Here is a 24,937-nt window from a genome sequence, read left to right as displayed (position 1 = left end):
CTTCGTCGCGAGCACATATACACCTTGTTCTCATGCATCACGCTCACGACGTTTGAGGTGAACCGGTATTCATCATCACGTCATAGCATCAGTAAGACGAGTCTATCCAGCAGCAGAAATGCGGCTCAGCAAATGACACACCGCAACCATCCATGTTGGTGGAATGAATAAATGTGCTCGGCGTGGAGAGCGCGAAGAAAAAAGGTAGATGACCTCACCGTCCGACTATGCCTTCCGAACGATCCAAAGACAGAGCCTGACGGTATTCCAAGGTTGGGAAACATCAAGACAGTAGGGGTATGCTGGAAATGCCACGTTGACATGTACACGCACTTCATAGCACGTCGACAATCACATGAAGTCATCTTCCAACTCCCTCACAGACTTCTTTGGCCCAGATGACTCTTCATCACTTTCGGCTTCTTGGTTAAACAGCGTGTCGTAGGATCGTGCTGCCTTTTCTGCTTCCCGTGCTCGAGCAAGCTCTACGTCGGCCTTTTTCTACATGACCAGTCGACGAACGTCAGGAACAAGATGTAGCGAGCACACGGTGTCAGCAGGGCATACCTTCTGCGCCGCCGCTGCCCTTCTTATCGCACTCTCCTGTTTGATACGCTCAACGCGCTCTTGTTCGTGATCAACCTCTCTCTCGACTTTTGTCTTGTTGAGCCGATTCACAATTGGATTTTCGCGCTTCGCGACGTGGACTGTTTCGCTGTCAGCCATACCATTGACATAGATGCCGAAAATAATCGTACTTCGCTTCACCTGTTCCAGCGTACGTCAGTTTCATGGAGCGAGTAAAATAACAAGGTTTTAGCTTACCCGCTTATCGTTATGGAATGATACTTGGCCAACTGCCATGTCACCAGTTTTCTGTGGAGGACAGACTTTATATAGGAAGTGAAGGAGTGGTGTCCACACGAACCTTTAGGTTGTCCGCTGGGGTGTATATAATCGTAAGGTTGTCCTTCTTGTTCCCTGTATTCTGCGGCGTCAAATTCAAATCACACATCGCACGCTACTGCAAAACATCAACCTACCTTCAATCGAGTTCGCCTTGACAAGCTGAGCACAATCTACGAGGAGGGGCTCTGGTATGTTCTCCCACGACATCCCCTCCGGCATTCGCAAGTACACATGGGCAGACGAGAGCTTGTCGACATGAAACCAAACATCTTGTGGCCATGCGTATTTGATGAGGTCTTCATCTGCGAGAGATCGACGCTGGATCTTGAGGATCACGACGAGAATCCATACAGTACATGCAGTCGATGCTTACTTTCGACCTTGTCCTTACCCATGTAGAGGACAACGGGAGGGTTCGCCGCTGCACGCGTATATAAGCCCAGGCTACTTCGCACCGCGGGAAGGTGACTCGCCTGTTGAACTGAAGAATAGAACCATTACGATACAAATCGCAGGGCGAGGTAGAGAAACTGGAGCAGAGCAAGAGATGCCAGTGGTAAGGCAAGATGATCATCGTGGCTCATCGATCATCGTGCATCATGATCATGGCTAGTCACTGCACGAGCAGACAAAATTGGCAAGGGACTAGGTTCGAGTGCTGTCCAAGGCACATTACATTCCAGTAATACGGTATTATAATGGTCCTGTCCACTAGATGGCACGACAGAACGGAGATTATCGGTCCTCATCATGACTTCCGTGTGCTGAATGCGCCGTAAGGTGACTCACCTGCGCGTCGACTGCTGAGGAACAGCCTGAAGATGTTGTCGCCCAGCTGTACTTGAGATGTGCCGTCAAATTTCAAAGTTTTTCTGAGATAGATCATACTGCGTATGCCTTCCTTTCAGCTATGGAACCCATGGATATTGGACACCCCCTAGTATAACGTAGGATACGGTGGTAACGATATCGGTGTCCGTACGAGCTGACAGAGAAAAGGCGTAAGCCCATCCTAACCGCGGAGATCGATACAACCTGTCGTAACCTATGGAAGGCTCAAGTAGCACTCCTAACGCCAACTTTTGAGGCTGGTGAGAAGCCAGCTTACCCCGCAGATTAGATCTGCCATCCCCGTGGCAGACTGACAGCAGGAGTCGCTGTCGTTCTCTCCAGATCCTGATTGTGCGGTTCCTCAGAAACATCTTCCTCTTTGTTGTGAATAGGATCAGGTACTTGAAGTCCGTCCCAATACCACTTCGGAAGAAACCCGACTCTGTCTTCGTCGCCCTCCACCTCGCCAACGCCAGAGTCGTCGAGTGGTGACACGCTGACGCCGGAACCCTGAACGAATTTGACTCGCCACACACGAGCTTTCGTATTTGCTTCCTCGGTGTTACCCTTACCCACAAGAATAGCGGTATCATCGTATCGCGGATGGATAACGGACTTGAGGAAAGACAGGAATCGGTATCCCCAGTCGAGACAGATCAGTGGATCCCAAGCACCCGGTTTACCACGGACAAGGCGGGGAATCTCAATTGTTTTGAACGATTGTAACGTGGTCAGTTGACCTGAGGGTGTCCGGAAGCCGACAACAATTTCCTGAAAGCACAAAAATGAGATCACTGGTCTGAAGAAGAAGAAAATAAGATGGGAATGCTCACAGGAACGCCCAACAAGAACGACTGGAAGTAGAATTTGAGAAGCTTCCTAGTAGAGCAGTGAATTTAATAATTATATGAGCAGTATGTACAAACGGCATGAATGCTCACTTCTCGAATTTAGCTTCATCCTGAGGTCCTCTTATAGCCAGAGAAGTCTTCAGCTCAACGAACGTATCGGTCTTCCCCGTGAATGTGCCTACGGCGTAAAATCATAAGATGTCCCATGCTTCCCATGAAGAAATTTTGAGTTTTACCCCTCACACAATCCACCTCACCCCCTATGACTATTCGTGTATCCCCCAGCTTGGTCTTGACAACACTACACCACTGCACGTTGGTGTCCACGTCTCCACCCCATCCTGGAAGATGCCCTTCCACTGTTTCCCTGGGACCAGATTTGGATGAGGTTGACCAGGACTCAAACGAATACCCGTAGTAAGACTGTAATCGATGGTGCGGCACAATATCGTTCCTGTATACATAGCGCTCAGTAACGGTTTGACAAGCCCGGGATGAGGATGCATACTTCTCTGCAAGTCTGGCATCCGACAAATGCTCTTCCAAATACAACGTGCCATTGACTTCCATCACATTCATCTCCCAGCCGTCTCGCTGTTCATATGGCGCTGTTAAAATTCTCTCTCACATTATCAGGGTGCCGTGGTAAGCTTTCGACAGTAGCGTTGGGGCTGGCATCACTCACTTGGTCATGACGCCTCTCCACGAGATGACGCCGACATCTCTGAGCCAGGCCCCACCGTCACTTCCACCCGCATCCATCCTGGTCCTCACTTTCGACACAGCTTTCAGCAAACCATCCAGCCTGCCCTTCTCCTCTGGCCGACGCACCCACCTCTCGTACCCATATCTGAGTTCCGCACGCTTTGGAGGTTCGACATAGTACCTCAGCGCAGAATCGGTGAACTCCAGCAGTCGATCCGGGGTATACGAAAACGTCAACAAAGGAAGGGGTTGTTGGAATGGCACCGGTTTGGCCGACGCCAATATTGAAGGGTATGCTAACGAGTGATCGCGCACTGGCACAGTCTCCACCGCTGCCCGACGTCGTGTCTGACGGTCAGAGTCATCTTCCAATACTTCAGAGACAGTGCGTTTTTTTGAAGACATGACCAACAGAATGTGAGGCTTAATACAGACCGCGAGAGTCCTAGTGGTGAATTAGCCCGCGGGTGTAATGACGGGTCGCAGTCAAAAAGCCATCCGGTGACCGGGGTCTAGGGACTGGTCGAATCAGGAAGGATACTTTCTATATTTGGTATATCTAAGTACCACCGTTTTTCAGGCCGACTCGGTATCTCTTCAATATTCTACGATACCGAAACAGAAGGGAAGAGGCTGTGCATCGCATATTTATTATTAATGGGGCTGTGGCCGCCAGCTGCGCTATCGACGAGATGCTTCACGGTGGGTAGGACGCGGTGGTACGACAAGCCGCGCACTTCGTAACACTTAGAAAGACAGCACCAAGTACGAGCCCTCTAAAGGGGATGAAGATACCTAGTAGGGGTCAAAACAAATGATCACACGGGAGGCCAGTCGCATCCCATCCACTCTTCCAACGTCGGACAGAGGTCGAACTACGGGGTATCCAAATCCGAAGGGGTTCCCAATACGGGGTATCCAAATCCGAAGGGGTTTCCTAAGGTGGCAGTCCAGAGAGGAGAAACAAAACTAATGGAACAATACGCTAAAGGGTGTTAACAGGCCAATAGCCTGGATAACGGATAACGGATTCCGCTGGCCCTGCCGTCCTACTGTATACGCCAGAGCCAGCAGTCGTGCTGCCTAGATTATGACTTCGAATTTGCATCTACCTCCTCCATTTTTGTAGTAGATGGGCTGACCGCGTGATTCTGTATTCCCTCAACAGCTGTGGATCCCGAGAGGGTCGAAGGATGACGCGATACGGTGGTTACTGATGTCGCCAAGCTGACGTCGTCGTGTGCCTGAGCTTCATTATGATCAGACTCAGGGTCCCTGGGAGAAGTGTCGCGGTGAAAGGGTGCAACAATGGCAGCGATATTTATCCCTCGACGCGGATGTGACGTCGCAGTGACGTCTGTCGACGGAGATGCGGAGTGATGACGAGAGGATGCGACGAAGACGAACGCAATAATAACCATAATAAAACAAACTGCGTGGAGACCGAAGACAACGTCAAGTCAGGCTTTCGGAGTGTACTTCAAAAAATACTGCTGCTCTGAGCGCACCTAATGCAGCAACCATGACAATCTCCACATTCAGCCGTAAGGCTGGTTTATCATCGCGGCTGGCAACCGAAACGTATGACATGTTGACCATCATGGTAGCGGTCGGAGAAGGAGAGATGGCGGGGCGATGAGTAAGGGTTCTCTGCGAATGCACGGGAGGCTACTGGACAATGTGAGGTCGGGGAGCCTGGAAATCGAGGACAGTAGCGCTACTTAAATCTTGCGGTAAGACGCGCAGGAGAATGGATCCGCAGTCCAAGGCGCCTGGCACACAATGACTTGGCTCTGGAGAGTAGAAAATACCTCATTTCCTGAGCCAATCCGTGTTGTCTCGCGTGTCCAGGCAGTGCAATACTTCAGAGACCCGCGACGTCAATGTTTTTCACCATCGCGAGCGCGCGTATACCCAGGTATGCCAGCATGCCGCGAGGGAGCAGGGTTCACTTATGAATGTATCTCGGAAGGTTAGGATCACCAAGAGGAAAAGCCGGAACAGAAGTACACAGCTGTGCTGGTCATGAAGTACTAGTGTCGGTCGGAGAGTCCGGTGGGCATTTTCACTATCCAGATGCTGTGCAAAGTCTGTTTGGAAGTCGTCGTACACAGCCAGCCATGGGTAGACAGCAAATGTACCTAGATTGCGGGGACATGCAGGCACGGGACTACTTGGAGGATATGACGCATTTCTATGGGCTGCCCTGAGTTTGGTGATAATGGCTGCATGGGCGTGGTCAACTACCAGCTGTGGTTCTCGGTGGAGGATTTGGTGGAAAGAAGGAAACTAGAGATCTGATAAAATTGGTTGGATTCTGGCTCCGCGCAATAATCTTGCAACTCCGTCACCCTTCAGCCACATCTGGCTTCCAGACTCCAGAACGCGGCTCGCCGTCCCCACATACACCTATCTTTCGTTCACAACCCCTCAAAGTTGCATTCATGTCTGGGATGGACTACGATCGTCGGTCCCAAGTGTCATCCTTCTATGGTGGTCGCAAAAGCTCAGATGCCCTCAATGCTGACTTCTCTCCATCGGCACCCCAGTACGGCCAGCCTCAGCACACAAGACTTGATTCTGCATCGTCCTTCTACAATGCAGATCCAAACCCTCGTACCAGCGTAGATGTGCACGGTGGTAAACGTGGTGCCGGTTACAACCGCATGTCGTTCATTCACACTGGGAGAGAGGAACCCGTGAAGGGAGGCGCGGACGAGGAGAGCATGCTGTCGAAGGACGACGGTTGGGATATTTACGCGGACTTTAACAATGCCGGTCCCCGCTACTCTTCTGCTTTCGTCAGCAATGATTCTGGGTAAGTGACGTTGTACAACATGCCAATTCGTCATTCATCCGTCCGTGGTAGATACCGCCAAGTTCCTTCACCGTCTCCCCTCAAGCTGGAAGAGAATTTAAACAGCGGGGCACCTGTTGAACTGGTCACAGTTCCGGCGCTTGGTCCAGAATGGAAAGCCGAAGAACTTCGTGGCATGACGAAGGCGGCGCGGCGAGAGGAAGCACGCGAGTCGTTTGCGCAGAAATGGACTGCCTGGAATCGGGGCGAGCGCGGATGCTGTGGGAGGTACGGCACAAGACGGTTCACGGTATACTTCGTATTTGGCTTGTGTATCGTGTAAGTTAGTGGTTACCTCGCTGCGGGTGCTCGCTGACAGCGGTCGTCCAGCGTTGGGATTATCCTTGCATTTACTATCCCAAGAGTACCAAGCTTCGCGTTTAGCAACACCACTCCATTGGGAAATGCTACTGCCCCATTCAACGAGACGATCCCTACGGAATTCTCGCGCTCTCCCGCCAATTTCAGTTTTCCAGCCGTTGCGAACATACAAGTCAACACTCAAGGGAATTTCATCCCTTTACATATCTCGAGCATGAACGCGCTTGTCTACGACCTCACCACCGGCAGACAAGTCGCCACTGGCCATACCGGTTCACTTACATTGCCAGCCAAGGCGTATCCGTATATCCAAGTTCCGCTTAATTTCTCGTATATTGCCTCAAACGACTCGGACCAGACCTGTACGTCCTCCGATATTCCAAATTAGAAACTCCATGGTAACCATTTAATCTAGGGGCAAATTGGTACAACGCGTGCAAGAACCCAGCCGCGATCACTGAAGGATCACGCCCTCGTGAGTCTTCCGTCAATTGAGACGGCGAAGGAGCATCTAACATGTACCAGCCGTGCAATTCAACTTCTTTCTCGACATGTCGATTATTGGACTGGTGGGTAAGAAGTCCACCTCGGCTGCGGTCACTGAAGCATCGTGTCCAATCACGTTATCGTTAAACTCTGTTTGAGGTTTCGCGGGTGAACTTTTCATGTTTATCACGTTTAACATCTATCTTTACTCCCGCTTTATGGTCGCGAATGGACTGGTCGACGGACTTCTTACATCGTATTCGTGATATAGCTCATCCATGCATCTTCTGGACTTGCACTTTGATATTCCTATCCTATGGTTTTACTTGACATATCAGTACGTCTCACGTTGGCTTCTATGACATTGATAATGTGAACTGTGATGATCAACTCAACTATTCGGTCGAAGTATCATTACCCCAAGTAAATGTCCGCTTTATATCCCTTCCATCTGACTGACCACGAGATCGGCAGTGAATCTATGAGCTGCAGCAGTGGAGCTCAGTTCAGTTTGAGACATACCCAGGTCCCAGATTACTGTGGAATTTCGTTAAGTCGATTTCAAACCAGCCCGCAATGACAGAAGGTGAGTATAGCGTGACACGTTGGCTGACACTTCACTCGTTCCTACACATCACCATGGACCGCCGGTTTCCTTCGTCGTCCTCAGCACTGGCAAGGGACTCGTTCATCCGCCATCGCTCTGGCGCTTACAGTCCCAACCCAGATGGGTTGACGCCGCACTACAGACCGCGTAGAGATTCTTTACTCCACGAAGGGACACTTACCGTGCAAGTAGAAGACGCCGACGACCTCCGGGGCGAACCCACAATTCTGCTAGTGCGGCCTTCCAGAGTCTCACCGCCGCTGCCTAACCTACCCCCTTTGCAAGGGATCTCCAATGGATCGCCACTGCTGGCGGCTTCAGACTTTTCCCTTGACCCTCACCGGTCTTACGGAAGTGGTTTCCCCCCAAGAGCGCAGGCGGCGGGTGATGAAGTTTGCGATTCACCGGTGGCTTTTAGCCCGGTGCCTCTTACTCCGCGACCAGCAGCCCCACCAAGGAATGAATCCACGCGTACTACGGATACGACGCAAACGTCCGTGTCCCAGATATCTAGATTGCCTACTCCAGACTTCACGTCTCGTACTAGTGGTGGTGTTATCCGATCGTTCCTTCCTCGGCTCTTCTCTGTGCGCGGAGTACAGAGCGCATCGACGGGTGCTCCTGCGGACGTGCGCCCACGAAACCATCGTAATGCGACCACGCTCTCTGATGTGTCGGAAGGCAGTACCGCCGTGTCCACTTGTTCAGGGGATTCCAGTTTGTCCACGACAACTCTGCTTAAACGACCTGCACTGCTACCGTCATTAAGTACCACCGACAGGTTCACACAGAAGTTTCCCAGACCTCGCTCCATCAGGAATCCCACTTTCGAGGGCGGCCGGTCCGGGCACAAGTCTGCGTTCGCTGCGACTATGCTGGAAGAAGGAGAGGGCCTTGGGATTGACCGAGTGGATCGGTGGCCGACACACAAATGGTGCTTGGTACTGTCCGTCAGTACAGTGTTCGTATATGGCCTCGCTGGCCTGGTTTGTGCGATTGTAACTTGGTGGCGAAGTGAGTCTGTCTTCCGTCCTCATACAGTGTCACTAAATAACGTGTCTGCAAGCATGGGAAATGGCCAATGTGATGTATGTCGCAGACAACGACATTCTCATTCTTATTACACTTGCGTCCTCGATTCTCCTGCTCACGTTCCTGGTGGGGATAAGCGGTACCATCCTGAACTCCCGCCCCATACTTGCGATCTACGCCCTCCTGTTGTGGCCCGCATTCATCTCAATGCTCGTGATTGGTTATACATCCTACAAGCGATGGGCATTCTCGCTGGATCGCAAACTCAACCTCGCGTGGAGTCAGTGGTACACGCCCCTTGGACGACTCATCATCCAGGACACGCTGCGCTGCTGCGGGTACTATAGCGCGCTCCACGAGGCTACGCCTTCCAAGCGCTGCTACCCTAGGACGCCTCTGCCCGGATGCAAGGGGAAGCTATACCGTTTCGAGCGAGAGAACCTCGGGCTGATCTGGTCTACCACGTTCGCGCTCGTTCCGATCCACGTCCTGAACATCGTGGTGGCGCTGCTCTGCGCGAACCATGTCACGCGAACGTTCGGGAAGGGTATCATGCCCAAGCAGTACAGGCTGAGTGGGGAAGACGTGAGGGCGGATGCGGAGAGGATCATGGGCGCATTGGGGTCAGTACGCCCCGTGATCAGACCTGAAGTGACAAGGTTGTCATCCAGTGGGGTGTTCAGGGAGGATAGGGAAGACTATTTCCCTTCCTCGGACGATGAGTGGGAGCGTTTGCATATCATGCGGTCTGATTCGATAGGATTGGGTATCAGCCACCCTTCGATGCGGATGTGATCATTATACCTCTCGTAGATTTCACCGCATATCTTACCTAACTGCTTCACTTTGTCCTCGTTTATGCACCACAGTCGAATATGACAGTCCATACAATGTACGTCGATCCCGCAAATTAGCGGCAGCAAGCAGTTGCAAGCGCCGCGGGAACCGTCACGGTTTCCAATAATGAAGTGAGATTCGCTCACGATTTCTCTACTCCGCCTCGATCGATTCGCCCTTTCCTGTATACTACTACTACGCGCTCCTTCGTCTCGCAGTACGCTACGAATATCCTTATTCAAGATTTGTAATGAATTCAGAACCACTGGTGTGTTCTCCAGCCATCAATGAAATCCTTGGTCACGCCTCACAGCTAAGTATAATGTTCGCAGCCACCTGGCCCTCCACAGATACGTGGAGACGCGCGGCAGCAGCCCCCGCTTAGGATGTCAGCCTCCGTGCAATCTGGAGCAAACGCCTTGGTCGCGCTTGTCGAGTGCGAGAAGGCCAAGGTTCGCGATGCGCTTCAGAAGGAACATGCCGAGCGCGAGGCTGAGTTTGGACGCGCTCAAGAGATCGCTACCAAAGCTCTCACAGAGGCTCTCGTACGTGCGCATTCCGCAGAGACTGGCGTGAAGGCCGCGGAAGCCCGGGCTCACGCCGCAGAGACTGAGCTTGCGCAGGCGTGGGCGCGTGCGGGCCCGGCAGACGTCGAGCGCACCAAAGCCCAAGCGGACGCGCTCCGCACCACGGAGAACGAGCTTATCCAAGCCCGTCTAGACACACTTCGATTGACGGAGGATGTGACGAAGTTAAGGCACATTGTCCAGGACCATCTGGACGAGCTTGAGGTCTACAAGGCGCGTTGCACCAAGCTGGAGATGGAACATGCAGAATCTGTCGCAACGAAGGACTCTGAGATTGGGAGTCTCACCAACCAGCTTTTGTGGCTGGATGCAGAACTACGTGACCTCAAAGCACGTACCGCGCATATCGACCTGGCGGCTGGTCACGATACTAACTCATTTTCAGTGGCAAATGAGGTGAGTACTCGTTCTGATGGCTTTCGTGTCGCTCACCGATGCCTGGAAGTCCAGAGCGGGCTTACCGCAGATATGAGTAACTCGGCTGCTATCCCAGACGAGTGCAACTCGTACGAGGAAATATTCTCACAGTTTGTGCATGACAGTTCTCCTGGATTTGAATCCCCTGTGAACACCTTTTCCACACTCGCCGTTGTTGTGGATAACACAAATTCCTCTTCCCATGTTGACCGCAGTCGAGGTCCTGCTCTGAGTCCAAAATCTGTTGCCGATGTGCTGCATCCTACTGCAAGCAAGAGGCAGCTGAGGATCCGTCCACAGGAGACAACGCGAAAGAAAAGAGTCACTCGACCCCGCGTGTCCCCTCCAACAGAGGAGGAACGTAACCGCATCCTTTATTTGACCAATGATGCACAATTTTGAGTTGGCGAGTGATCATTAATGTGTTATGACACTGAAGCTGAGATAGCCAGGAAGTACCAATACGATGCCTGTGCCATTCTATTATACCTGACCATGCTAAAGTTGCTATCGTACACTAATCTTTGCAACATGAAACATCCCTATCAGCTGCTACATTTATGCTTTCATCTCACCCTCCATCAAACTATACATTTGCTGTCAATGCTCTGCCTTTTTCTAGACCTGTTCGCTCTCACATTCATTGTATCGATGAAGTTACAGTACTATCCACCTGAGTTGGTGTACATTATGCTTAGCCTAATTCCGAAAACTTTTGGTTTAGTTCCTGTAGTATACTTCCTGTATTTGTATATAACTTCCATTGGGTATCTGCACTGATGTAGTGATGATGCATCTGAGAGTGCCAAACCAACTCAGGTCGGAGAATTTACCGGCTAATTGAACGCGTGACATCACGCGCTCGTCACCACCTGCCCGTGGAGCCTCAGGCTGCAGAGGTCTCTTGACTATGTATCACATTGGAATGCGTTGGGGAAACTGGCAGCTGCATCGGCACCTAATCTTTAGAGGGATTCGAGGTTTGCATCGCAGTTCGTCGCCGACCGGTCGACCTTTCAAAGTATTATTTTTTGGAAGAGACGAATTCTCGTGTCTGGTACTCGAGCAGTTTCACGCAGCGGAAGGTCAGTTTCTATGCCACGCTCTTACTATAGGTCTGGAGCCTTGGTGATTCAACTTTGCAGACACTTAGACGTATGGGATGAGATCCAGATCGTAACACAGCCGGATATGAAGACAGGCAGACATGGCTCTAAAATATCTGTATGTAAGTAGTATTTGTCGCGATCACTTTTGTCATTCTATTCTAAAAAATTCATCCAGCACCGCTGAAAATTCTCGGACAACAATTGGACCTTCCTGTACATTCAATACCGCCGGACAAGCCCGGCTTCAGGAGTTGGAAGGTGCGCCGACTAGTAGTTTCTTCTGACCTTGCCAACGATTGCATCTACCTCAGCCTCCGCAACCATTCGGAACTGGAGAATCCTCCACACAGTCACTTCCCTCGGCGGCTCATCTCCTAATTACGGCATCCTTTGGGCGTATCTTGCCAACGTCACTCTTGTACCAGTTCTTGCCTTCAAGACGACTTAATGTACACCCTTCTCTGCTTCCTGCTTACCGTGGTGCGGCACCCATTCAGCATGCACTGATCGAAGGGCGAAAAGAGACAGGAGTATGCGTCATACAGATGACGGAGTTTAAGAAGGGAATCGATTCTGGAGATATCTGGGGAAGTAAACGTCTGGTAAGTTATAATTGATTGTATTGACAAGAAACTGAAAAGGAGAGTGCTGCTGACCTTGCGTCTAGCCAATACCAGACAATATTGCATTTCCAGAATTGAGAGATCGTTTAGCACTGGAAGGCGGGAAGCTGTTGGTGTCGGTCCTCCGCGATATGATGGCAGGGAAGGTGCGCAATCTACTGCTCGTGGTGGCTAGCGGTGCCTCACTGTAATATTCAGGCAAACTCAATACCTCAGCCGTTTGATCCAGCCGCTCCTCGCGCCCCCCTCATCAAAGCGGAAGATACCGTCATAAATTTCAAGACGATGTCTGCGGAAGATATCGTGAGATGCTACCGAGGGATCTCACACCAGGTGCGGTTGCCTATCATAACATATGGCTGCTGCTCGCTATATTGCTCGTGTCTTCGCCGTTCTTCCAGAAACCTATTATGGCATACCTGAAGACGAACAGAACACTTCAGTTGCACTCTCCGACTAGTCTTGCTGAATGGCCATCAAGATTACGAGGCTATCTACCGGAACCTGGGACAGCTACTTTTCACCCGCCTTCCAAGAATTTGCTCATTCGATGTGCGTCAGATACGCTACTCTCCGTTCCGCAGGTGATGTTCAATTACCTGGTCTACGTCGTTTGAGTTAATGATCTGGCTTTTCACAGGTGAAACAGCAAGATCGTTCGCTGATCAGCGCAAAAGAATGGTGGAACGGAGTAAGACCAGGTATGCGTTTGAACGGTGGAGAAGAGGGCCCTGTTCAATTGCTCACAGCGGAGCAATTACACGACCTCACCCCTTGATTATTTAGTACAAGTCTGCCTCAATCCGCGATGACTATTGCTTGACTATTGCTGCAAATTAGAACTTGAGTAATTAATGCCTTTCTTTCTGCCTGGTCCTACTAGTACACAGTGAGACCATACCAGAAAATACCCTCTGTCCAATGACTCCAATCGATATCGTAGCCTTTGTGCGAAGTGATCTGCTCAAACAAGATCTAGATAAATCGCCGCTAATGTAGACACACTTATTTCTCACGCTCTCATGTTCTCCTCTGCCGTTCAGCCAGGCCTGGTGTCGCTCTTCTCGTCCACGGGAAGCGACCCACTCGGTTTATTCTCATCTCATACGGACACCTCTCTTCCGTCTGACTCCTTCATGTGTCTTCTGAAAGATTACACGAGGCTTCCGGCACCACCGCCTCCGGCAACCCTTCGATCTTCACTTGACGATCCCACCGAGGACAGTACGAATCCCGATTATATGTTGACACAGACTGTACTCCATATTCAGTCGCCCACTCTGAGGACGACATATGTGCGTTGCCCCCCAGTGCTCGCAGGCTCGGAAGCCCTCCGTGGGAGCGCCGGTCGTTCCGGCCGCAATGAACTTGGGATACAGCATCCTTGGCTCTGTCTACAAGTTCGCAACCTCGGCAAAGAATGGTCCTTTGAGATTGGGATCGTGGATCAAGCAGGAAGGGAGGGCATCGTCCGATGCTCGACGTTCCAGGTGCTGTCTTTCACTTGTAATTTTGCTATGACTTCTGGTAATAGTTGCAGCGATACCTTGAATGCACTGAGTTTTAGCTATCTTTGCGTGGTGTGGCATTATGTAGCCTAACCTTTTACCGGCAGAAACAACCCCGCTTGAAGTTGGCGAATTCCCCGCTGCTTCATCTTCCGTTGTCGTTCCCACCGTCATCCTCCAACCCGCTCACATCATGGTGCACCATCGCCATCAATTTACCCTCGTTACTTCCATACTTCTCCTCTGCGACCCTGTCCCGTAGCGATGAAGAAGAGCACGAAGAATCCGATGACGACGGCCGGCCCTGCATTGGTAGCGGTGGGCGGCCTAATACAGGCGCTTTGTTGCCCAGCGGGCCATACTCTCATGTGTCGTACGTCAAGATTTACGCCACCTGTCGGGTACGCAGAATTTGGTTCAGTGAAGAAGGCCCAAGGCAGAAGTTGCCTTGGGAGTTTCAACTGTATGGCACCGACTGAGGTGGGACAATTAATATTAATGTTGCTATCCCGCCTCCCTGCAGTTGACACATCCGTGAAGAATATTTCGTCAACAAGTAAAGGATCGACTCCACTGTCAATCCAACTGTACTACTCCATATATGCAACGTTCACCCATCTCGCCAACGCCAGTAAAACCACGGTAGAACACGAAAATGGAGACTCCGCACGGATAATTCGTGCTGCACGAAGAGCCAGGAAGAGCCATGGCCAGTGGTGTGTTCTAAAGCCGGGTATTGCGCGTAGAAAGTATATCTAATATGCATGCAAAAAGCCCGTCTAATCCTCGGCGCCCTCTTCCTCCTCAGCGATTAGTCGCTCCGCCTCGAGAGCAGCCATACATCCACTCCCTGCACTTGTGATGGCCTGTCGGAACCTCTTGTCCTGCACATCGCCCGCTGCGAAGACGCCCTTGACGCTGGTCTGGGTGGTACCGGGCACTGTAATGATGTAACCCTCAGGGTCGGTCTGCAGCTGATCGCGGACGATTGCGGTCGCGGGCTCATGGCCAATCGCGTAGAACAGCCCATTGACTGACAGATCTTTCTCTTCTCCGGTCATAACGTTCTTGATTCGCAAATTGTTCAGCAAGTCGCCGTCTCCCTGGCACTCCGTCGCGACCGTGTGCCACAGTATCGTCACCTTGGGGTGATTCAGTAGCCGCTTCGCCATGATTTTCGACGCACGCAGCTCTCCTCGGCGGACAAGGACGTAGACGTGCGAACCGTATTTCGTTAGGTCTGCAGAAATACGAGCCTCAGCAACCACGTGACCAAGCAAAGGATGCAGACGCTCACAAGTTGCTTCTTCTGCAGCAGAGTCACCACCGCCAATCACAGCAAGGGGTTTATTCCTGAGAAGAACGGTGTTAAGATGCTGCTTTCACCGATTAAGAAAGAGGCGAGACTCACCTAAAGATCGGAACTGCGCCGTCACACACCGCACAAGCACTGATTCCGCTCTGCCAATATGTTTCTTCACCTTTGAGACCCAGTCGCTTCGCACTGGCACCTGTCGCAATGATGATGGTATCGGCTGTCTCCGGCTCTTGGTCCTCCTGAAATTCGCGCCAGTAGCAGAATGGCCGTGAGGAAAGATCGACTCTAGCAACGGTCTCCGTAATGATCTTCGTGCCAAACCGTAAGGACTGTGCGCGGAACTTGTCCATGAGTTCAGGACCGAGTATGCCAGACGGAAACCCAGGGAAGTTCTCAACTGGAAGACCGTACCATGAGTGATAGTGCAATGTAAAAAGAGATCACTTACTATCCGTGGTGGTGGTGAGCTGACCCCCGGCGGCGAAGCCATTGGCCATGAAACCTTCGAACAGAACCGGATTCAGGTTCGCTCGAGCAAGGTAGATGGCAGCTGTGTGTCCCGCAGGCCCCGACCCAATGATCACCTGTATCGCGAACGATCAGCACATCGCTCCGCAGAAATCTGCCCAGCATACATACCACCTTTGAGTGCATCTTCGAGCTTTTCTCGAGCTTTCCGTTCACTCCGTTCATAGTGGGAGGCATGCTGGAATGACGAACTGGCTTGGTGTACGTAGTAGCGGCGGCGGCGCTGATATGCAGAGCCCGGGTAAGGGCTTTACGTGAGGAGAACAGGACGAAAGAAAAGGAACAAGGTTGACGAACTTATAAAGTGGGTCGTGGCTGGTCACGAAACTTAGTCAAGTGATTAGCAGCCGATCATGTGACTCACGCGTCTGAATCGTGCGCACTGCGTATAAGCATTTGCGATACGCCGAGTGACCTGTAAGATTAAAATTGTGAGAGACAGACATGAATGGCATGCTGGTATGTCTTCCAGCTCGCTCGCAATGGGAGCACTAGGCGACGCTAGCCCAGGGTAGAGAGCTCGAACATGTCCGCCGGAGAATGTTGCTGACTCGCCACGTTGTTCCACCATTGATTGCCCCCAAGAAAAATACAGGTGAAACAAGTTTCTATGCAGTCAAACGGCACAGATGCGTGGTCAGTACGTGGTGGTACTGAAGCAAGTATATGCACCGTGTGCTTGACCGCGACGTGCCACACTACAAGACTGGCTGGGTTTGAAAGTTGATCAGCGGCGCCGTTGGAGCGCGGCAACTGCCGCATCTTTCGTCCCGCCCACTGCTGCTGTCGTCGTTGAGGCAGTCCAAAATCCTAAGATTCCATCCTCCGTCTCTGCAGTCATATCAGCCGACATGTCTGATCTTTGCCCAGTATATGCTCCCTTCTTCGGTGCCATGGTGAGTGGACAGCACTGAGGGGGTACTGCCCATTAACGTTGGAATTGTCACTTCAGGGTTGCACCAGTGCAATCGTCTTTACCTGTGAGTTTCACAACTAAGCTTCGCAGCATCTCATTGTTCACATTGTGCCGTGAACTACCAGGCATTGGCGCGAGGTGAGATACGTGAGGCTGAAACCAGGGCGAATAGAGGGCTAACAACTTATTGAAGTTACGGCACAGCCAAGTCCGGAGTTGGCATATCTGCCATGTCTATCCTCCGACCTGACCTAATGATGAAGTGTGTTATCCCAGTTATCATGGCTGGTATCATTGCTGTCAGTGTGCTGTAGTTGTACGCGTCTATCCTCATTGACGACAGCACAGATCTACGGTCTTGTCGTGTCGGTACTCATCTCGGCAGAACGTGAGTGGTGAAGTTAGCTTCGTCCACGAGTGGTACACGAACGTACTTTCGCAGTAACTATGCACATGTCATTATTCCAAGGATTCGTTCAGCTGGGTGCTGGCCTCTCCGTGGGTCTTGCCGGACTAGCAGCAGGCTTTGCCATCGGTATTGTTGGTGACGCTGGCGTACGGGGAACTGCGCAGCAACCAAGGCTCTTTGTGGGCATGGTAAGCATGCATATCAGCTGGGGATTTATACACGACAACTAAGGACAATCGCGACCGCTAGATTTTGATCCTCATTTTCGCTGAAGTGCTGGGTCTGTACGGTGAGTAATGGATACACTTCAGTCGCGAGAAGGGTGACCAACTGTGACTCGCGTAGGTCTCATCGTCGCGCTTATCATGAACTCGAAAGCATCGGACATGGCTGGCGTTGTGCGTCGACCCTTTGTGCAATTGTTCTCATGTGTTCTCTAACATCAGACCGTAGTGCTCCGTATAAACCCAGGTGGACAACCAAGCTAGATGCACATCGGCAGAGGGAAGAGACGTGCCACAGAGGAAACCGTCTCCACTCAACCCTACTTCACCTGTAGTCTATCTAGGTTTGCTGTGTTGGTGCCATTTTCTCGACAATGTTCCGTGCTACACGCATCTGGTATATCATACCATTGTTTCCCGCGTCCAGCGAATATGCATAGGATTTCCAAAGCTGTGGACATAAATACTATCTACTGTTCCAAGACCAGTGAGGTGTAAGTGTACAAATGCGTGTGTCCAGGGATATATGCAAGAATCATACCAAGTAATAATATACATCCAGAGGTCTCAATTGCAGCAAGGGCCAGTAAAGTTAGGCATTGCGAATGCCTCTTCGCCTGTCTCAACCCAACTCGGATTCCGATCCATCCGCATCCGTGTCTACCCAACCGTCTGCCTCACTAGTATCACCCTCTGGAAGGGGACCTTCGCATGCGCATCCATGCGGTAAATCATTGGCAGTCGGCAAGCGCAATGGTGACAGCGGATGCCGATCGTCTGGATGTTTTGACCTAGCAGCGTCCACAGAAGGAGTCTCTAGCACGGCCGTATGCGACTGGGGACTAAATATGTCGACCGAAGTATCAGTGACATCTTCAGGTCTCCGCGCCCTTTCCGATAAAGGATGACCCGTGTTCTTGTCCATCGTCTTGCACTCTGAATTTGGCGCGCCGCTTGTGCTCTTCACCTCATGCAAATGCGCGCTCCGCGCCAATTTCTTGGCCGACCTTGGCACGGGTCCAATGCCGCCAAAACCGTGCCCTGAGCTTGAGCGCTGTATCTGTGGGCGCGACAACGCTGAGGACGGAGAGGCATGGACACCTCCGTGAGCCACGGAGCGATTGAATATATTGTGCCGCGAATTCGATGTTCGTAGCGCCAAAGGAGTGCGCGGGCGTGCACCCACCTTATGGGCCGACGATACTGGCTGGATTTGTAAGGTTAGTGGCTTCTCTTCTGCTGTTTGTGGAGCTCGCGAGGGAAATTCGACTATTCCTGCGACAGTGAGTATGAGTTCATTTAATGCTGTTCGCAAGTGGGAAGTAACGAACCAAAAGACTCATCCAGAGCGCGGCTTGGAGGTTGTGGAGGCGGAGGGGTTGAACTGCGAGTTCTCAACCGGGACATCCAGTCACCGCTAAGACTTAACGTCCTCCGACCCCAGTCACGCATGGATGACGGTCGGCCATGAACGTGCTCCCCTCTAGAACCCCGAGTCAAACTCATGAACACCAAGACAGCGAGCAGCAAACACAGTTGCGCAATGCCAAGGCGCTTTTCTAGAATCACCTGTAAAAATATTTATTCAATACGAATCCACGAATAAATGGCCGATGCACTACCTCATCTGCTAAGTGGTTCACCTTAGAGAGTAGTTCGAAGTATTCGGTATCCAAATGCCTTCTATAGTTCTCAAAATCTTGCACAGAACGTTGGTATATTTGAGCTTGTGCCTTTCCCTGAGGTCCGACAACAAATGAGCAAGGCAGAATCCGGGAGGACGAAATGCGACCAGTCAACTCACGATACCCTCCAACCGTCCAACGTCTTCGCCTAAGCGCCTCAGGACCTCTCGAACGCCGGTCGTCTGCTCTTCGACGTACCGAGTATATAGAGTCGTGTTCGCCTCGAGCATCATCAGACGGTTCATGATAGTTCGGTATACTGACTCCCCGCCTGTCGCAACGGGCGATAGTGGTTGGGGAAGAGGGTAGGCCGAGCCAGTGACAGTGAGGATGGATGACGTAGAACTTGAGAAGGCGGTGAGTGATGATAAGTGTACAGATGGTGGGGCATTGTTGGATGAATCAGGGGAGTGAGAGGGTGGATGGATAAGATACGCGGAGGATGCTGAAGGTGCCGCGGTATCAACCGGAGGGATGTCCATTATGGTATCGTACAATGAGTCCTCATAAATATGCCCTTCGTGTGTTTCCTCTGTTTCGGGTGTTTGTAAACTTTCGTCAACAGTGGACGTGAAGGTCGTTACGCCTATGTCCGATGGCTCCGTTCCATTTGCATCCACTGCAGTAGAGGGGCCAGAACTGGATGATGGCCTTCGCGGCGACGCAATTTTCTCTGTAAAGTGAATGACAGCATCTTCACTGTCGGCGGTGCTGTTCTCGGTAGAAGCTCCGTCTGCCTCGTTGGACGACAATGGCACAGACGAATGTGGTGTCGGAGTCGCAACTGTGGCAATTGAAGCGTGAACTTCATCCATCACTTCCTGAGGCTTTACGGCTTCAACGATGGGAATATGAACGGTCTGAGGGGACTCCGCGATCTCCACAGATGCGCTGGCTTCCTCGGCAGAGCGTTTGGCTTTGCTCTCCGTTTCCCACATGTCCCACTTCCACTGTTCGAGATGAGTGAGACCATAAACTCGTAGAAGGGACACGGGGCAGTAATACTCGCTGCCATAATGGGAAAGAAAGTCGATCCGGATGAAACGGTAGAAGTCGCGCAGTGAAGTCGGAGGGTGGAATGACTGATCATGTGTAAGAGCTAGCATCAAGCCACTAAGTCCTGGTTGAAACGTACTCACCTGCACGCCACGGGTATTACGCGCTCGATACGTGCCCGCGATAGTCCACCCATCTGGATCAATAGTGTAGGTCTTCGCGACGCTAACCGTGAAATCCTTGAACACGCCGCTGAAAAACTCGAAATTCGCCAGCTGCACCGTGTCGATCCTGATGTCATCACACAGCTCTACCACCACATACTGCTTCTCTTCTGCGCAGGGACTGAGCATATATCTGTCCTTCTTGTCTGAAAGAATCGCCGACGAAGACTTTGCCGACCGATGCGCGGTATGAACGCGCGCTGAGCAGTCTAGAGAGGCGTAATTGAAGCGATCTGTGAGTGGTATGCGGAAATGTGGGGAGGAGCGCTCGTCCGGTACTCCACTATCCTCTTGCTGAACTGCATTCAATGCCGCACCCTCAGCTTGACTTGGAGCAACCAAACCATTAGAGCCTGTAGGTTCTGACATGGCATCAGGGAGTGGCCTGTGTCCAGAGATAGCAGGCGAGTGAACGCTAGGCTGGTGGTCTTCCGCAAATCGTTTCGCCTTCCAATCCTCGAATGACAGAAGCAGACCCTCCTCTGTAGTCGTTTCCACCGGTTCCAGTGGGCGAAGACAGCATATAGGCTGTTCGGCTTGTTTGGAGATGAGCACCGCTATGTCATGGAAAGGATCATTGGGAGTCGTCGGTGCTGCAAGAGCTTGAGAAGCAAAGATGAGAGCCAAAAGTGACACAGGGAGGAGAGAACACGACAGCATTAGAGATACCACCCTAGTTCCTCATACGACCGCCTGGGATAGGTTGGCCAGTCGATGTCGGGGTGCAATGAATAGAGCGCCCTCGGCTTACCCTCGGCGAATCTAAGGGTTATTTAGGGGTACAACTCGTTGTAGCAAATGTCACGTACGGTACGATGGCCTACAAACAATAGGGACGGATGTATTGTAAGCGTGACAGGTCGCAAATTTGTGCCTCACGACCTCATCGTCTGCGCTGCGTTGACCGTAAAATCCCTTCTGACCTCTTCGCGCTCACCCACAACGGATATTAGCCTGAAACTCTGAGGCCTTTGACAACACCATCCCGTCTACCTCAAATTACAAAAGAGAGACAACATGCAGCCAATGCCGAATCGGTTAGGACTCGGTCTACGTCCACCTATGCCTTCGTATGGCCAGGGTCCCTCAATATCAGCTCTCGCACAGCAGCAGCACATGCTACATCAGCAATTTGTACCACCGCAGCCAAAAGCGACGCAGTTGTTCATTGGTTCGATATCTGGCGGTATCACCGATGGTTTCTTGAACCAACTGCTCGGGGTAAGTCTGTCAAACGACCTTCGTTCGAGCGTATGTCTGACTGGTGTGCAGGCCTGCGGATCAGTCTCGTCGTTCAAGCGCCTCATTACCCCAGCGAACAAGCCTCAAGGTTTTGGGTTCGCTGAGTTTCAGGACCCGGATGCTGCGTTGCGGGCGATGGCGCTACTAAATGGCGTTGAGCTACCGGCCTTAGAGGACGGTTGCGTAAATAAGAAGCTCCTGGTGAGTTTTTCATATATCCCCTCTGCTCCTGTGAGAAGCTGGGTCGGAGAAGATCTACGTGTGCCTCCAGCTTGCTGTTGGTACCCACATCATCAACCCAAATGGAACAGAAATCTTGATATCTCTCTTTGCGCATCCATTTCCTCTGTTCGCTGGGCTGTTATATGCTACATAATTCAGGCCTGTGAAGATCTCGCCGTTGCGGATCACACGAGCTCGTACCGATGACTATCACTGTTTTCGATGATGTAGCAGTATCGTGGGCTTGTGTTCAAGCCGTGTTTCCCAAGGACGATTCCAGGTTTATGATAATGTCGGAGTTCCGGCCTAGTCTCTCCCAAAGATTACTGCGGAATATCCCTGATTCTATGTTTCCCGCTGATCTTGCAATTATCACTATGAACTAGGTGAAAGCAGACGAGAAGACCAAAATGTTTCTCGATGCCTATCAGGCGCAGAAAATGATGACTGACGTGCGTCGAAACGCATAGGTTTTCACGGGTTTTAAACATTGACGTTATTTGCAGATGGACGAGGAGCAGTTGCGCCAAGCTAGAGCTAAAGTTAGCACTCTTCTTGAAGAAATCAACAAAAAGTCTCAGGAAGCGGCCAACAGCGGGCTTATTGACAAAGAGAAATATGTCATTCCTCCTCATCTACACGATCTCCAGGAAGCAGACCTGCCCGAAACGCAGCGAGGTCTTGTCATGACTGAGATTGCGCAGTTTCGTGAGCGTGCGGCCAAACGCGAGCGAGAGAAAATGCGAGACGCGAAAGAGAGTGCGCCTGCTGTTCCGGGTGCGCCCAGTGGCCCGAAGGTGAGGGAATGGGGCAAGCCGCAGCTGTCAGGGCAGCAAGAGTCGCCAGTAGCGGCTTCCAAGACACCTCAAGGTTTCGGACAGGGCATACAAGGGTACAGTAAGCCGGTTGGATTTGTCAAGGCGGAAGAAGACTCGCGATCTCCAGTGCCGGATCACAGAATTGCTCCAAGGGTCAAGACTGACGAAGAGATGGAAGAGTACCGGAAAGAGACGAGGAGACGAGACGAGGAAAATTCATACAGAGATGTAAGCATTTTATATTTGGGAGCTATAGTCCTGATTCGATATTGCAATAGCGAGAGCGTCGATACGAGCCTCGAGAGCGTGCGCGAATACAGGCCCTTGAGCGTGCTATTGCGCGGGAACGTGCGACAAAGGAGGCGGAGGAGCGAGATCGAATTGAGATGCGGTCACGGTTGGAAATATGGGATGATGACGAGAGCGACGAGCTCTTCTACACAGACCGGTGAGCAGATCAACACTCTTCAAGTGAGGTGGTCAATGATTCTGAAGCCACGCCAGAGCACGATGGCGGAGTCTGCGCGTGCGGAGACTTGCTGCTGAGCAGTCAGCTGACGAGGAGTCGCGTTCGTATGAACAACGTGAAGCAGAGAACCTGCGCCGCGAGTCCGAAGCGTTCCTCGCACGACAAATGGATGAGATGCAGGCTCTGCAAGATGAACAGCGGAAGGCTGGAATGTTGTTAGACGATGGTGCCCCAGTGAAGCTGAATGTCTCTCTTACCGCCGCTGCACCGAAGGCCGAGGCTGGTCCGAAAGAGAAAGCTACTGTGTTTGGGCAGGAGGAGGAGGAGGAAGAAGAGAGTATACGTAAGAGGAAGGCGCCTCTTCCCAAGCTCGATCTCGCGGAAGGTGGTGAGAAGGCGAAGGAGAGGCTGGAGAAAATCAGAGCGTCTGTCCCCCGGGACAGGGAAACCCTGTTCAAGGCGAAGGTTCGGTGGGATGGGTTGTCTGATGTGGGTGCTTGCAACATCCGATCATACCTCTGCATGCTCACTGATTGGGACAGGTTATGATTGACCGCAAACTGGAACCACTTGTCAAGCACCAGATGACAAAGTATTTGGGAGAATTGGAGGACGATGATCTTGTCATGTTCGTTGTAGAACATCTCAAGGATCACAAAGGTCCTCATAAATTGATCGAGGGTGTTGAGCCGGTGCGTCTTCAGTTCTGCGTGTCGTGGCCATATGTGAAGCGCGTGTACTTTCCTTCCGACTGCTGAATGTTTTCATCTGTCCTTTTTTTCTAGGTGTTGGAGGAGGAAGCAGTTGACTTCGCAATCAGCATCTGGCGACAAATCATCTTCGAAAGTATGGCGTATGGTGAAGGCCTCCATACAGAGAGAATGTTGGTCGATTGATCAATCAGTGGTTATGTCTCACAAGGACTCCGCTGCACGATTTGAATTCGCCTCTGGTGTTTGGGGCAGGTGCGTTTGCGTAGTATCAGCTATTTTCTGCTAAGATGTACAAGATTTCCACGTCGATTTTGCTATGTTGTTGCGTGCTACTGTGTGCCAGAAGAGGCGGAGCCGAAGATTGTCGAGTGCTTTGTGTTCAGCCTGTGTCGTGAGTTGCATATTCGATCAGCCCATGGCAATGTAGATGATGTTACTTCTTTGTGGTACCTTCTATGAGGTTGTCTCACCCCATCAATGCCCTTTTGAGTTGCGAGAGGATGGTTGCACGCCTGCACGCTAAGTCGCCATGTTTTCTGCCATTTGAGTTACATTGACTCGTGCGCCTCCGCGTGATGGAGGATGACCCACCAGGTCTTGGTGTAACTAGATTCTTCTCCCTGACTTCATGGGGTGTGCTGCTCCGAGTCGTGTCTTCCTTGAACGCAGTGTCAGTGGTGGTGAGTAAATACATCATTGTTCGTATGCCGATTTATATTGGCTGAGGCTGTACGACTCTCGGAGCAAGTGGCACAATTCATGCTATCTGATCCTGATTCGCAGAAGGTGCGTGCACAATTTTAGATGACAGCAGTTCGACCTGTACGTTGTCCGGTTCAGAACGTTCAGGTCCTGATGGGTCACCGAAGCCCACGTGCCACTGAGCGCTGAGTCGCCGGACAAACTGACTCCCCAGCCACCTTAGACCTAAGTAAAGTCACCCTTGGTCATGCCTATGTACCAGCTCAATTTTCACTGCGCTGTGTCCTTCGCTCCAACAGGATGGGCAGTTCGTTGCTGCGTTGAAGGTGAGTGCAACGGTCTTCCATCATCGACCACCTTGGATCCGCAGAATCCAATTGTCGTTCTCAGCTTGATTGTTCAAACGTTCAACTTTACCACATGTTTTCATATTCTAGTAGTACTTAGTGCCTCAATATCGTACATGCGATCGCGAGTGAACTAAAGCAGGACATCGCAATACTGTTAGAAACCACCGAGAACCGTTGAATTTGTCAGATGAGAGTTTTTGCAGAGTCACGACCTCGTCAAAGCCTGAGTTGAATATGGCAACAATCTGAATTGGAATCTCTTTTCTTGACGCGACCCAAACGCACGATCAGAATCCCTACAGCAGCAATACAGTAACCTGGACGTAGTTCCTTCCACGTCGCCCATAGCAAATCCGCTCAGCCTGAAAGATGTCCTCCACACAAAAGCTCTGCGCAATTACTCCGCTTGATCATCGGTCCACATCAATTGCCAAAGGGTCA

The 24,937-nt window shown here is 51.5% G+C and overlaps 12 protein-coding genes across 12 annotated transcripts; 7 read left to right on the top strand and 5 right to left on the bottom strand.

The window, feature by feature from the left end:
* Positions 1 to 351: 351 nt before the first annotated feature.
* Positions 352 to 1,407, bottom strand: SCP_0703390 (Protein JLP2; the record flags this gene model as incomplete). The annotated part of the gene is made up of 8 exons (XM_027760265.1): positions 352 to 501; positions 568 to 707; positions 759 to 768; positions 826 to 876; positions 929 to 981; positions 1,044 to 1,211; positions 1,283 to 1,330; positions 1,383 to 1,407. The coding sequence occupies 8 exons, from the start codon at positions 1,405 to 1,407 to the stop codon at positions 352 to 354; spliced, it is 645 nt and encodes a 214-aa protein (XP_027616066.1).
* Positions 1,408 to 2,025: 618 nt separating this feature from the next.
* Positions 2,026 to 3,701, bottom strand: SCP_0703380 (Decapping nuclease RAI1; the record flags this gene model as incomplete). Its single annotated transcript, XM_027760264.1, has 6 exons — positions 2,026 to 2,511; positions 2,574 to 2,619; positions 2,682 to 2,769; positions 2,828 to 3,045; positions 3,100 to 3,210; positions 3,277 to 3,701. 6 exons carry the CDS (start codon positions 3,699 to 3,701, stop codon positions 2,026 to 2,028), a joined length of 1,374 nt encoding a protein of 457 aa, XP_027616065.1.
* A 683-nt stretch (positions 3,702 to 4,384) lies between these two features.
* Positions 4,385 to 4,898, bottom strand: SCP_0703370 (hypothetical protein; the record flags this gene model as incomplete). Its single annotated transcript, XM_027760263.1, has 2 exons — positions 4,385 to 4,728; positions 4,805 to 4,898. The coding sequence occupies 2 exons, from the start codon at positions 4,896 to 4,898 to the stop codon at positions 4,385 to 4,387; spliced, it is 438 nt and encodes a 145-aa protein (XP_027616064.1).
* Positions 4,899 to 5,740: 842 nt separating this feature from the next.
* SCP_0703360 (hypothetical protein) lies at positions 5,741 to 7,118 on the top strand (the record flags this gene model as incomplete). Its single annotated transcript, XM_027760262.1, has 5 exons — positions 5,741 to 6,114; positions 6,166 to 6,432; positions 6,484 to 6,836; positions 6,890 to 6,949; positions 7,000 to 7,118. 5 exons carry the CDS (start codon positions 5,741 to 5,743, stop codon positions 7,116 to 7,118), a joined length of 1,173 nt encoding a protein of 390 aa, XP_027616063.1.
* Positions 7,119 to 7,599: 481 nt separating this feature from the next.
* Positions 7,600 to 9,394, top strand: SCP_0703350 (predicted protein; the record flags this gene model as incomplete). Its single annotated transcript, XM_027760261.1, has 2 exons — positions 7,600 to 8,581; positions 8,634 to 9,394. The coding sequence occupies 2 exons, from the start codon at positions 7,600 to 7,602 to the stop codon at positions 9,392 to 9,394; spliced, it is 1,743 nt and encodes a 580-aa protein (XP_027616062.1).
* Positions 9,395 to 9,686: 292 nt separating this feature from the next.
* Positions 9,687 to 10,842, top strand: SCP_0703340 (hypothetical protein; the record flags this gene model as incomplete). The annotated part of the gene is made up of 3 exons (XM_027760260.1): positions 9,687 to 9,704; positions 9,769 to 10,419; positions 10,474 to 10,842. 3 exons carry the CDS (start codon positions 9,687 to 9,689, stop codon positions 10,840 to 10,842), a joined length of 1,038 nt encoding a protein of 345 aa, XP_027616061.1.
* A 508-nt stretch (positions 10,843 to 11,350) lies between these two features.
* On the top strand, positions 11,351 to 12,950 carry SCP_0703330 (Methionyl-tRNA formyltransferase; the record flags this gene model as incomplete). Its single annotated transcript, XM_027760259.1, has 8 exons — positions 11,351 to 11,525; positions 11,594 to 11,668; positions 11,725 to 11,807; positions 11,861 to 12,151; positions 12,217 to 12,318; positions 12,371 to 12,505; positions 12,574 to 12,756; positions 12,813 to 12,950. The coding sequence occupies 8 exons, from the start codon at positions 11,351 to 11,353 to the stop codon at positions 12,948 to 12,950; spliced, it is 1,182 nt and encodes a 393-aa protein (XP_027616060.1).
* Positions 12,951 to 13,194: 244 nt separating this feature from the next.
* On the top strand, positions 13,195 to 14,159 carry SCP_0703320 (hypothetical protein; the record flags this gene model as incomplete). The annotated part of the gene is made up of 2 exons (XM_027760258.1): positions 13,195 to 13,662; positions 13,788 to 14,159. 2 exons carry the CDS (start codon positions 13,195 to 13,197, stop codon positions 14,157 to 14,159), a joined length of 840 nt encoding a protein of 279 aa, XP_027616059.1.
* A 300-nt stretch (positions 14,160 to 14,459) lies between these two features.
* SCP_0703310 (Thioredoxin reductase) lies at positions 14,460 to 15,922 on the bottom strand (the record flags this gene model as incomplete). The annotated part of the gene is made up of 7 exons (XM_027760257.1): positions 14,460 to 14,920; positions 14,978 to 15,033; positions 15,092 to 15,395; positions 15,447 to 15,582; positions 15,638 to 15,749; positions 15,824 to 15,841; positions 15,891 to 15,922. The coding sequence occupies 7 exons, from the start codon at positions 15,920 to 15,922 to the stop codon at positions 14,460 to 14,462; spliced, it is 1,119 nt and encodes a 372-aa protein (XP_027616058.1).
* Positions 15,923 to 16,377: 455 nt separating this feature from the next.
* Positions 16,378 to 17,316, top strand: SCP_0703300 (V-type proton ATPase 16 kDa proteolipid subunit; the record flags this gene model as incomplete). Its single annotated transcript, XM_027760256.1, has 9 exons — positions 16,378 to 16,422; positions 16,479 to 16,506; positions 16,568 to 16,580; positions 16,636 to 16,741; positions 16,791 to 16,830; positions 16,885 to 17,039; positions 17,101 to 17,140; positions 17,197 to 17,249; positions 17,305 to 17,316. 9 exons carry the CDS (start codon positions 16,378 to 16,380, stop codon positions 17,314 to 17,316), a joined length of 492 nt encoding a protein of 163 aa, XP_027616057.1.
* A 381-nt stretch (positions 17,317 to 17,697) lies between these two features.
* On the bottom strand, positions 17,698 to 20,640 carry SCP_0703290 (hypothetical protein; the record flags this gene model as incomplete). Its single annotated transcript, XM_027760255.1, has 5 exons — positions 17,698 to 18,350; positions 18,407 to 18,644; positions 18,698 to 18,814; positions 18,880 to 19,842; positions 19,900 to 20,640. The coding sequence occupies 5 exons, from the start codon at positions 20,638 to 20,640 to the stop codon at positions 17,698 to 17,700; spliced, it is 2,712 nt and encodes a 903-aa protein (XP_027616056.1).
* A 357-nt stretch (positions 20,641 to 20,997) lies between these two features.
* SCP_0703280 (hypothetical protein) lies at positions 20,998 to 23,627 on the top strand (the record flags this gene model as incomplete). Its single annotated transcript, XM_027760254.1, has 8 exons — positions 20,998 to 21,201; positions 21,253 to 21,423; positions 21,831 to 21,896; positions 21,951 to 22,490; positions 22,541 to 22,710; positions 22,767 to 23,220; positions 23,274 to 23,423; positions 23,517 to 23,627. 8 exons carry the CDS (start codon positions 20,998 to 21,000, stop codon positions 23,625 to 23,627), a joined length of 1,866 nt encoding a protein of 621 aa, XP_027616055.1.
* Between the last annotated feature and the right edge of the window lie 1,310 nt (positions 23,628 to 24,937).

Source organism: Sparassis crispa, assembly GCF_003851025.1.
Source record: "Sparassis crispa DNA, contig_000006F, whole genome shotgun sequence".
Classification (NCBI taxonomy): domain Eukaryota; kingdom Fungi; phylum Basidiomycota; class Agaricomycetes; order Polyporales; family Sparassidaceae; genus Sparassis; species Sparassis crispa.
Note: the sequence above shows the minus strand (reverse complement) of the source record. Positions and strands in the feature narration are given on the sequence as shown.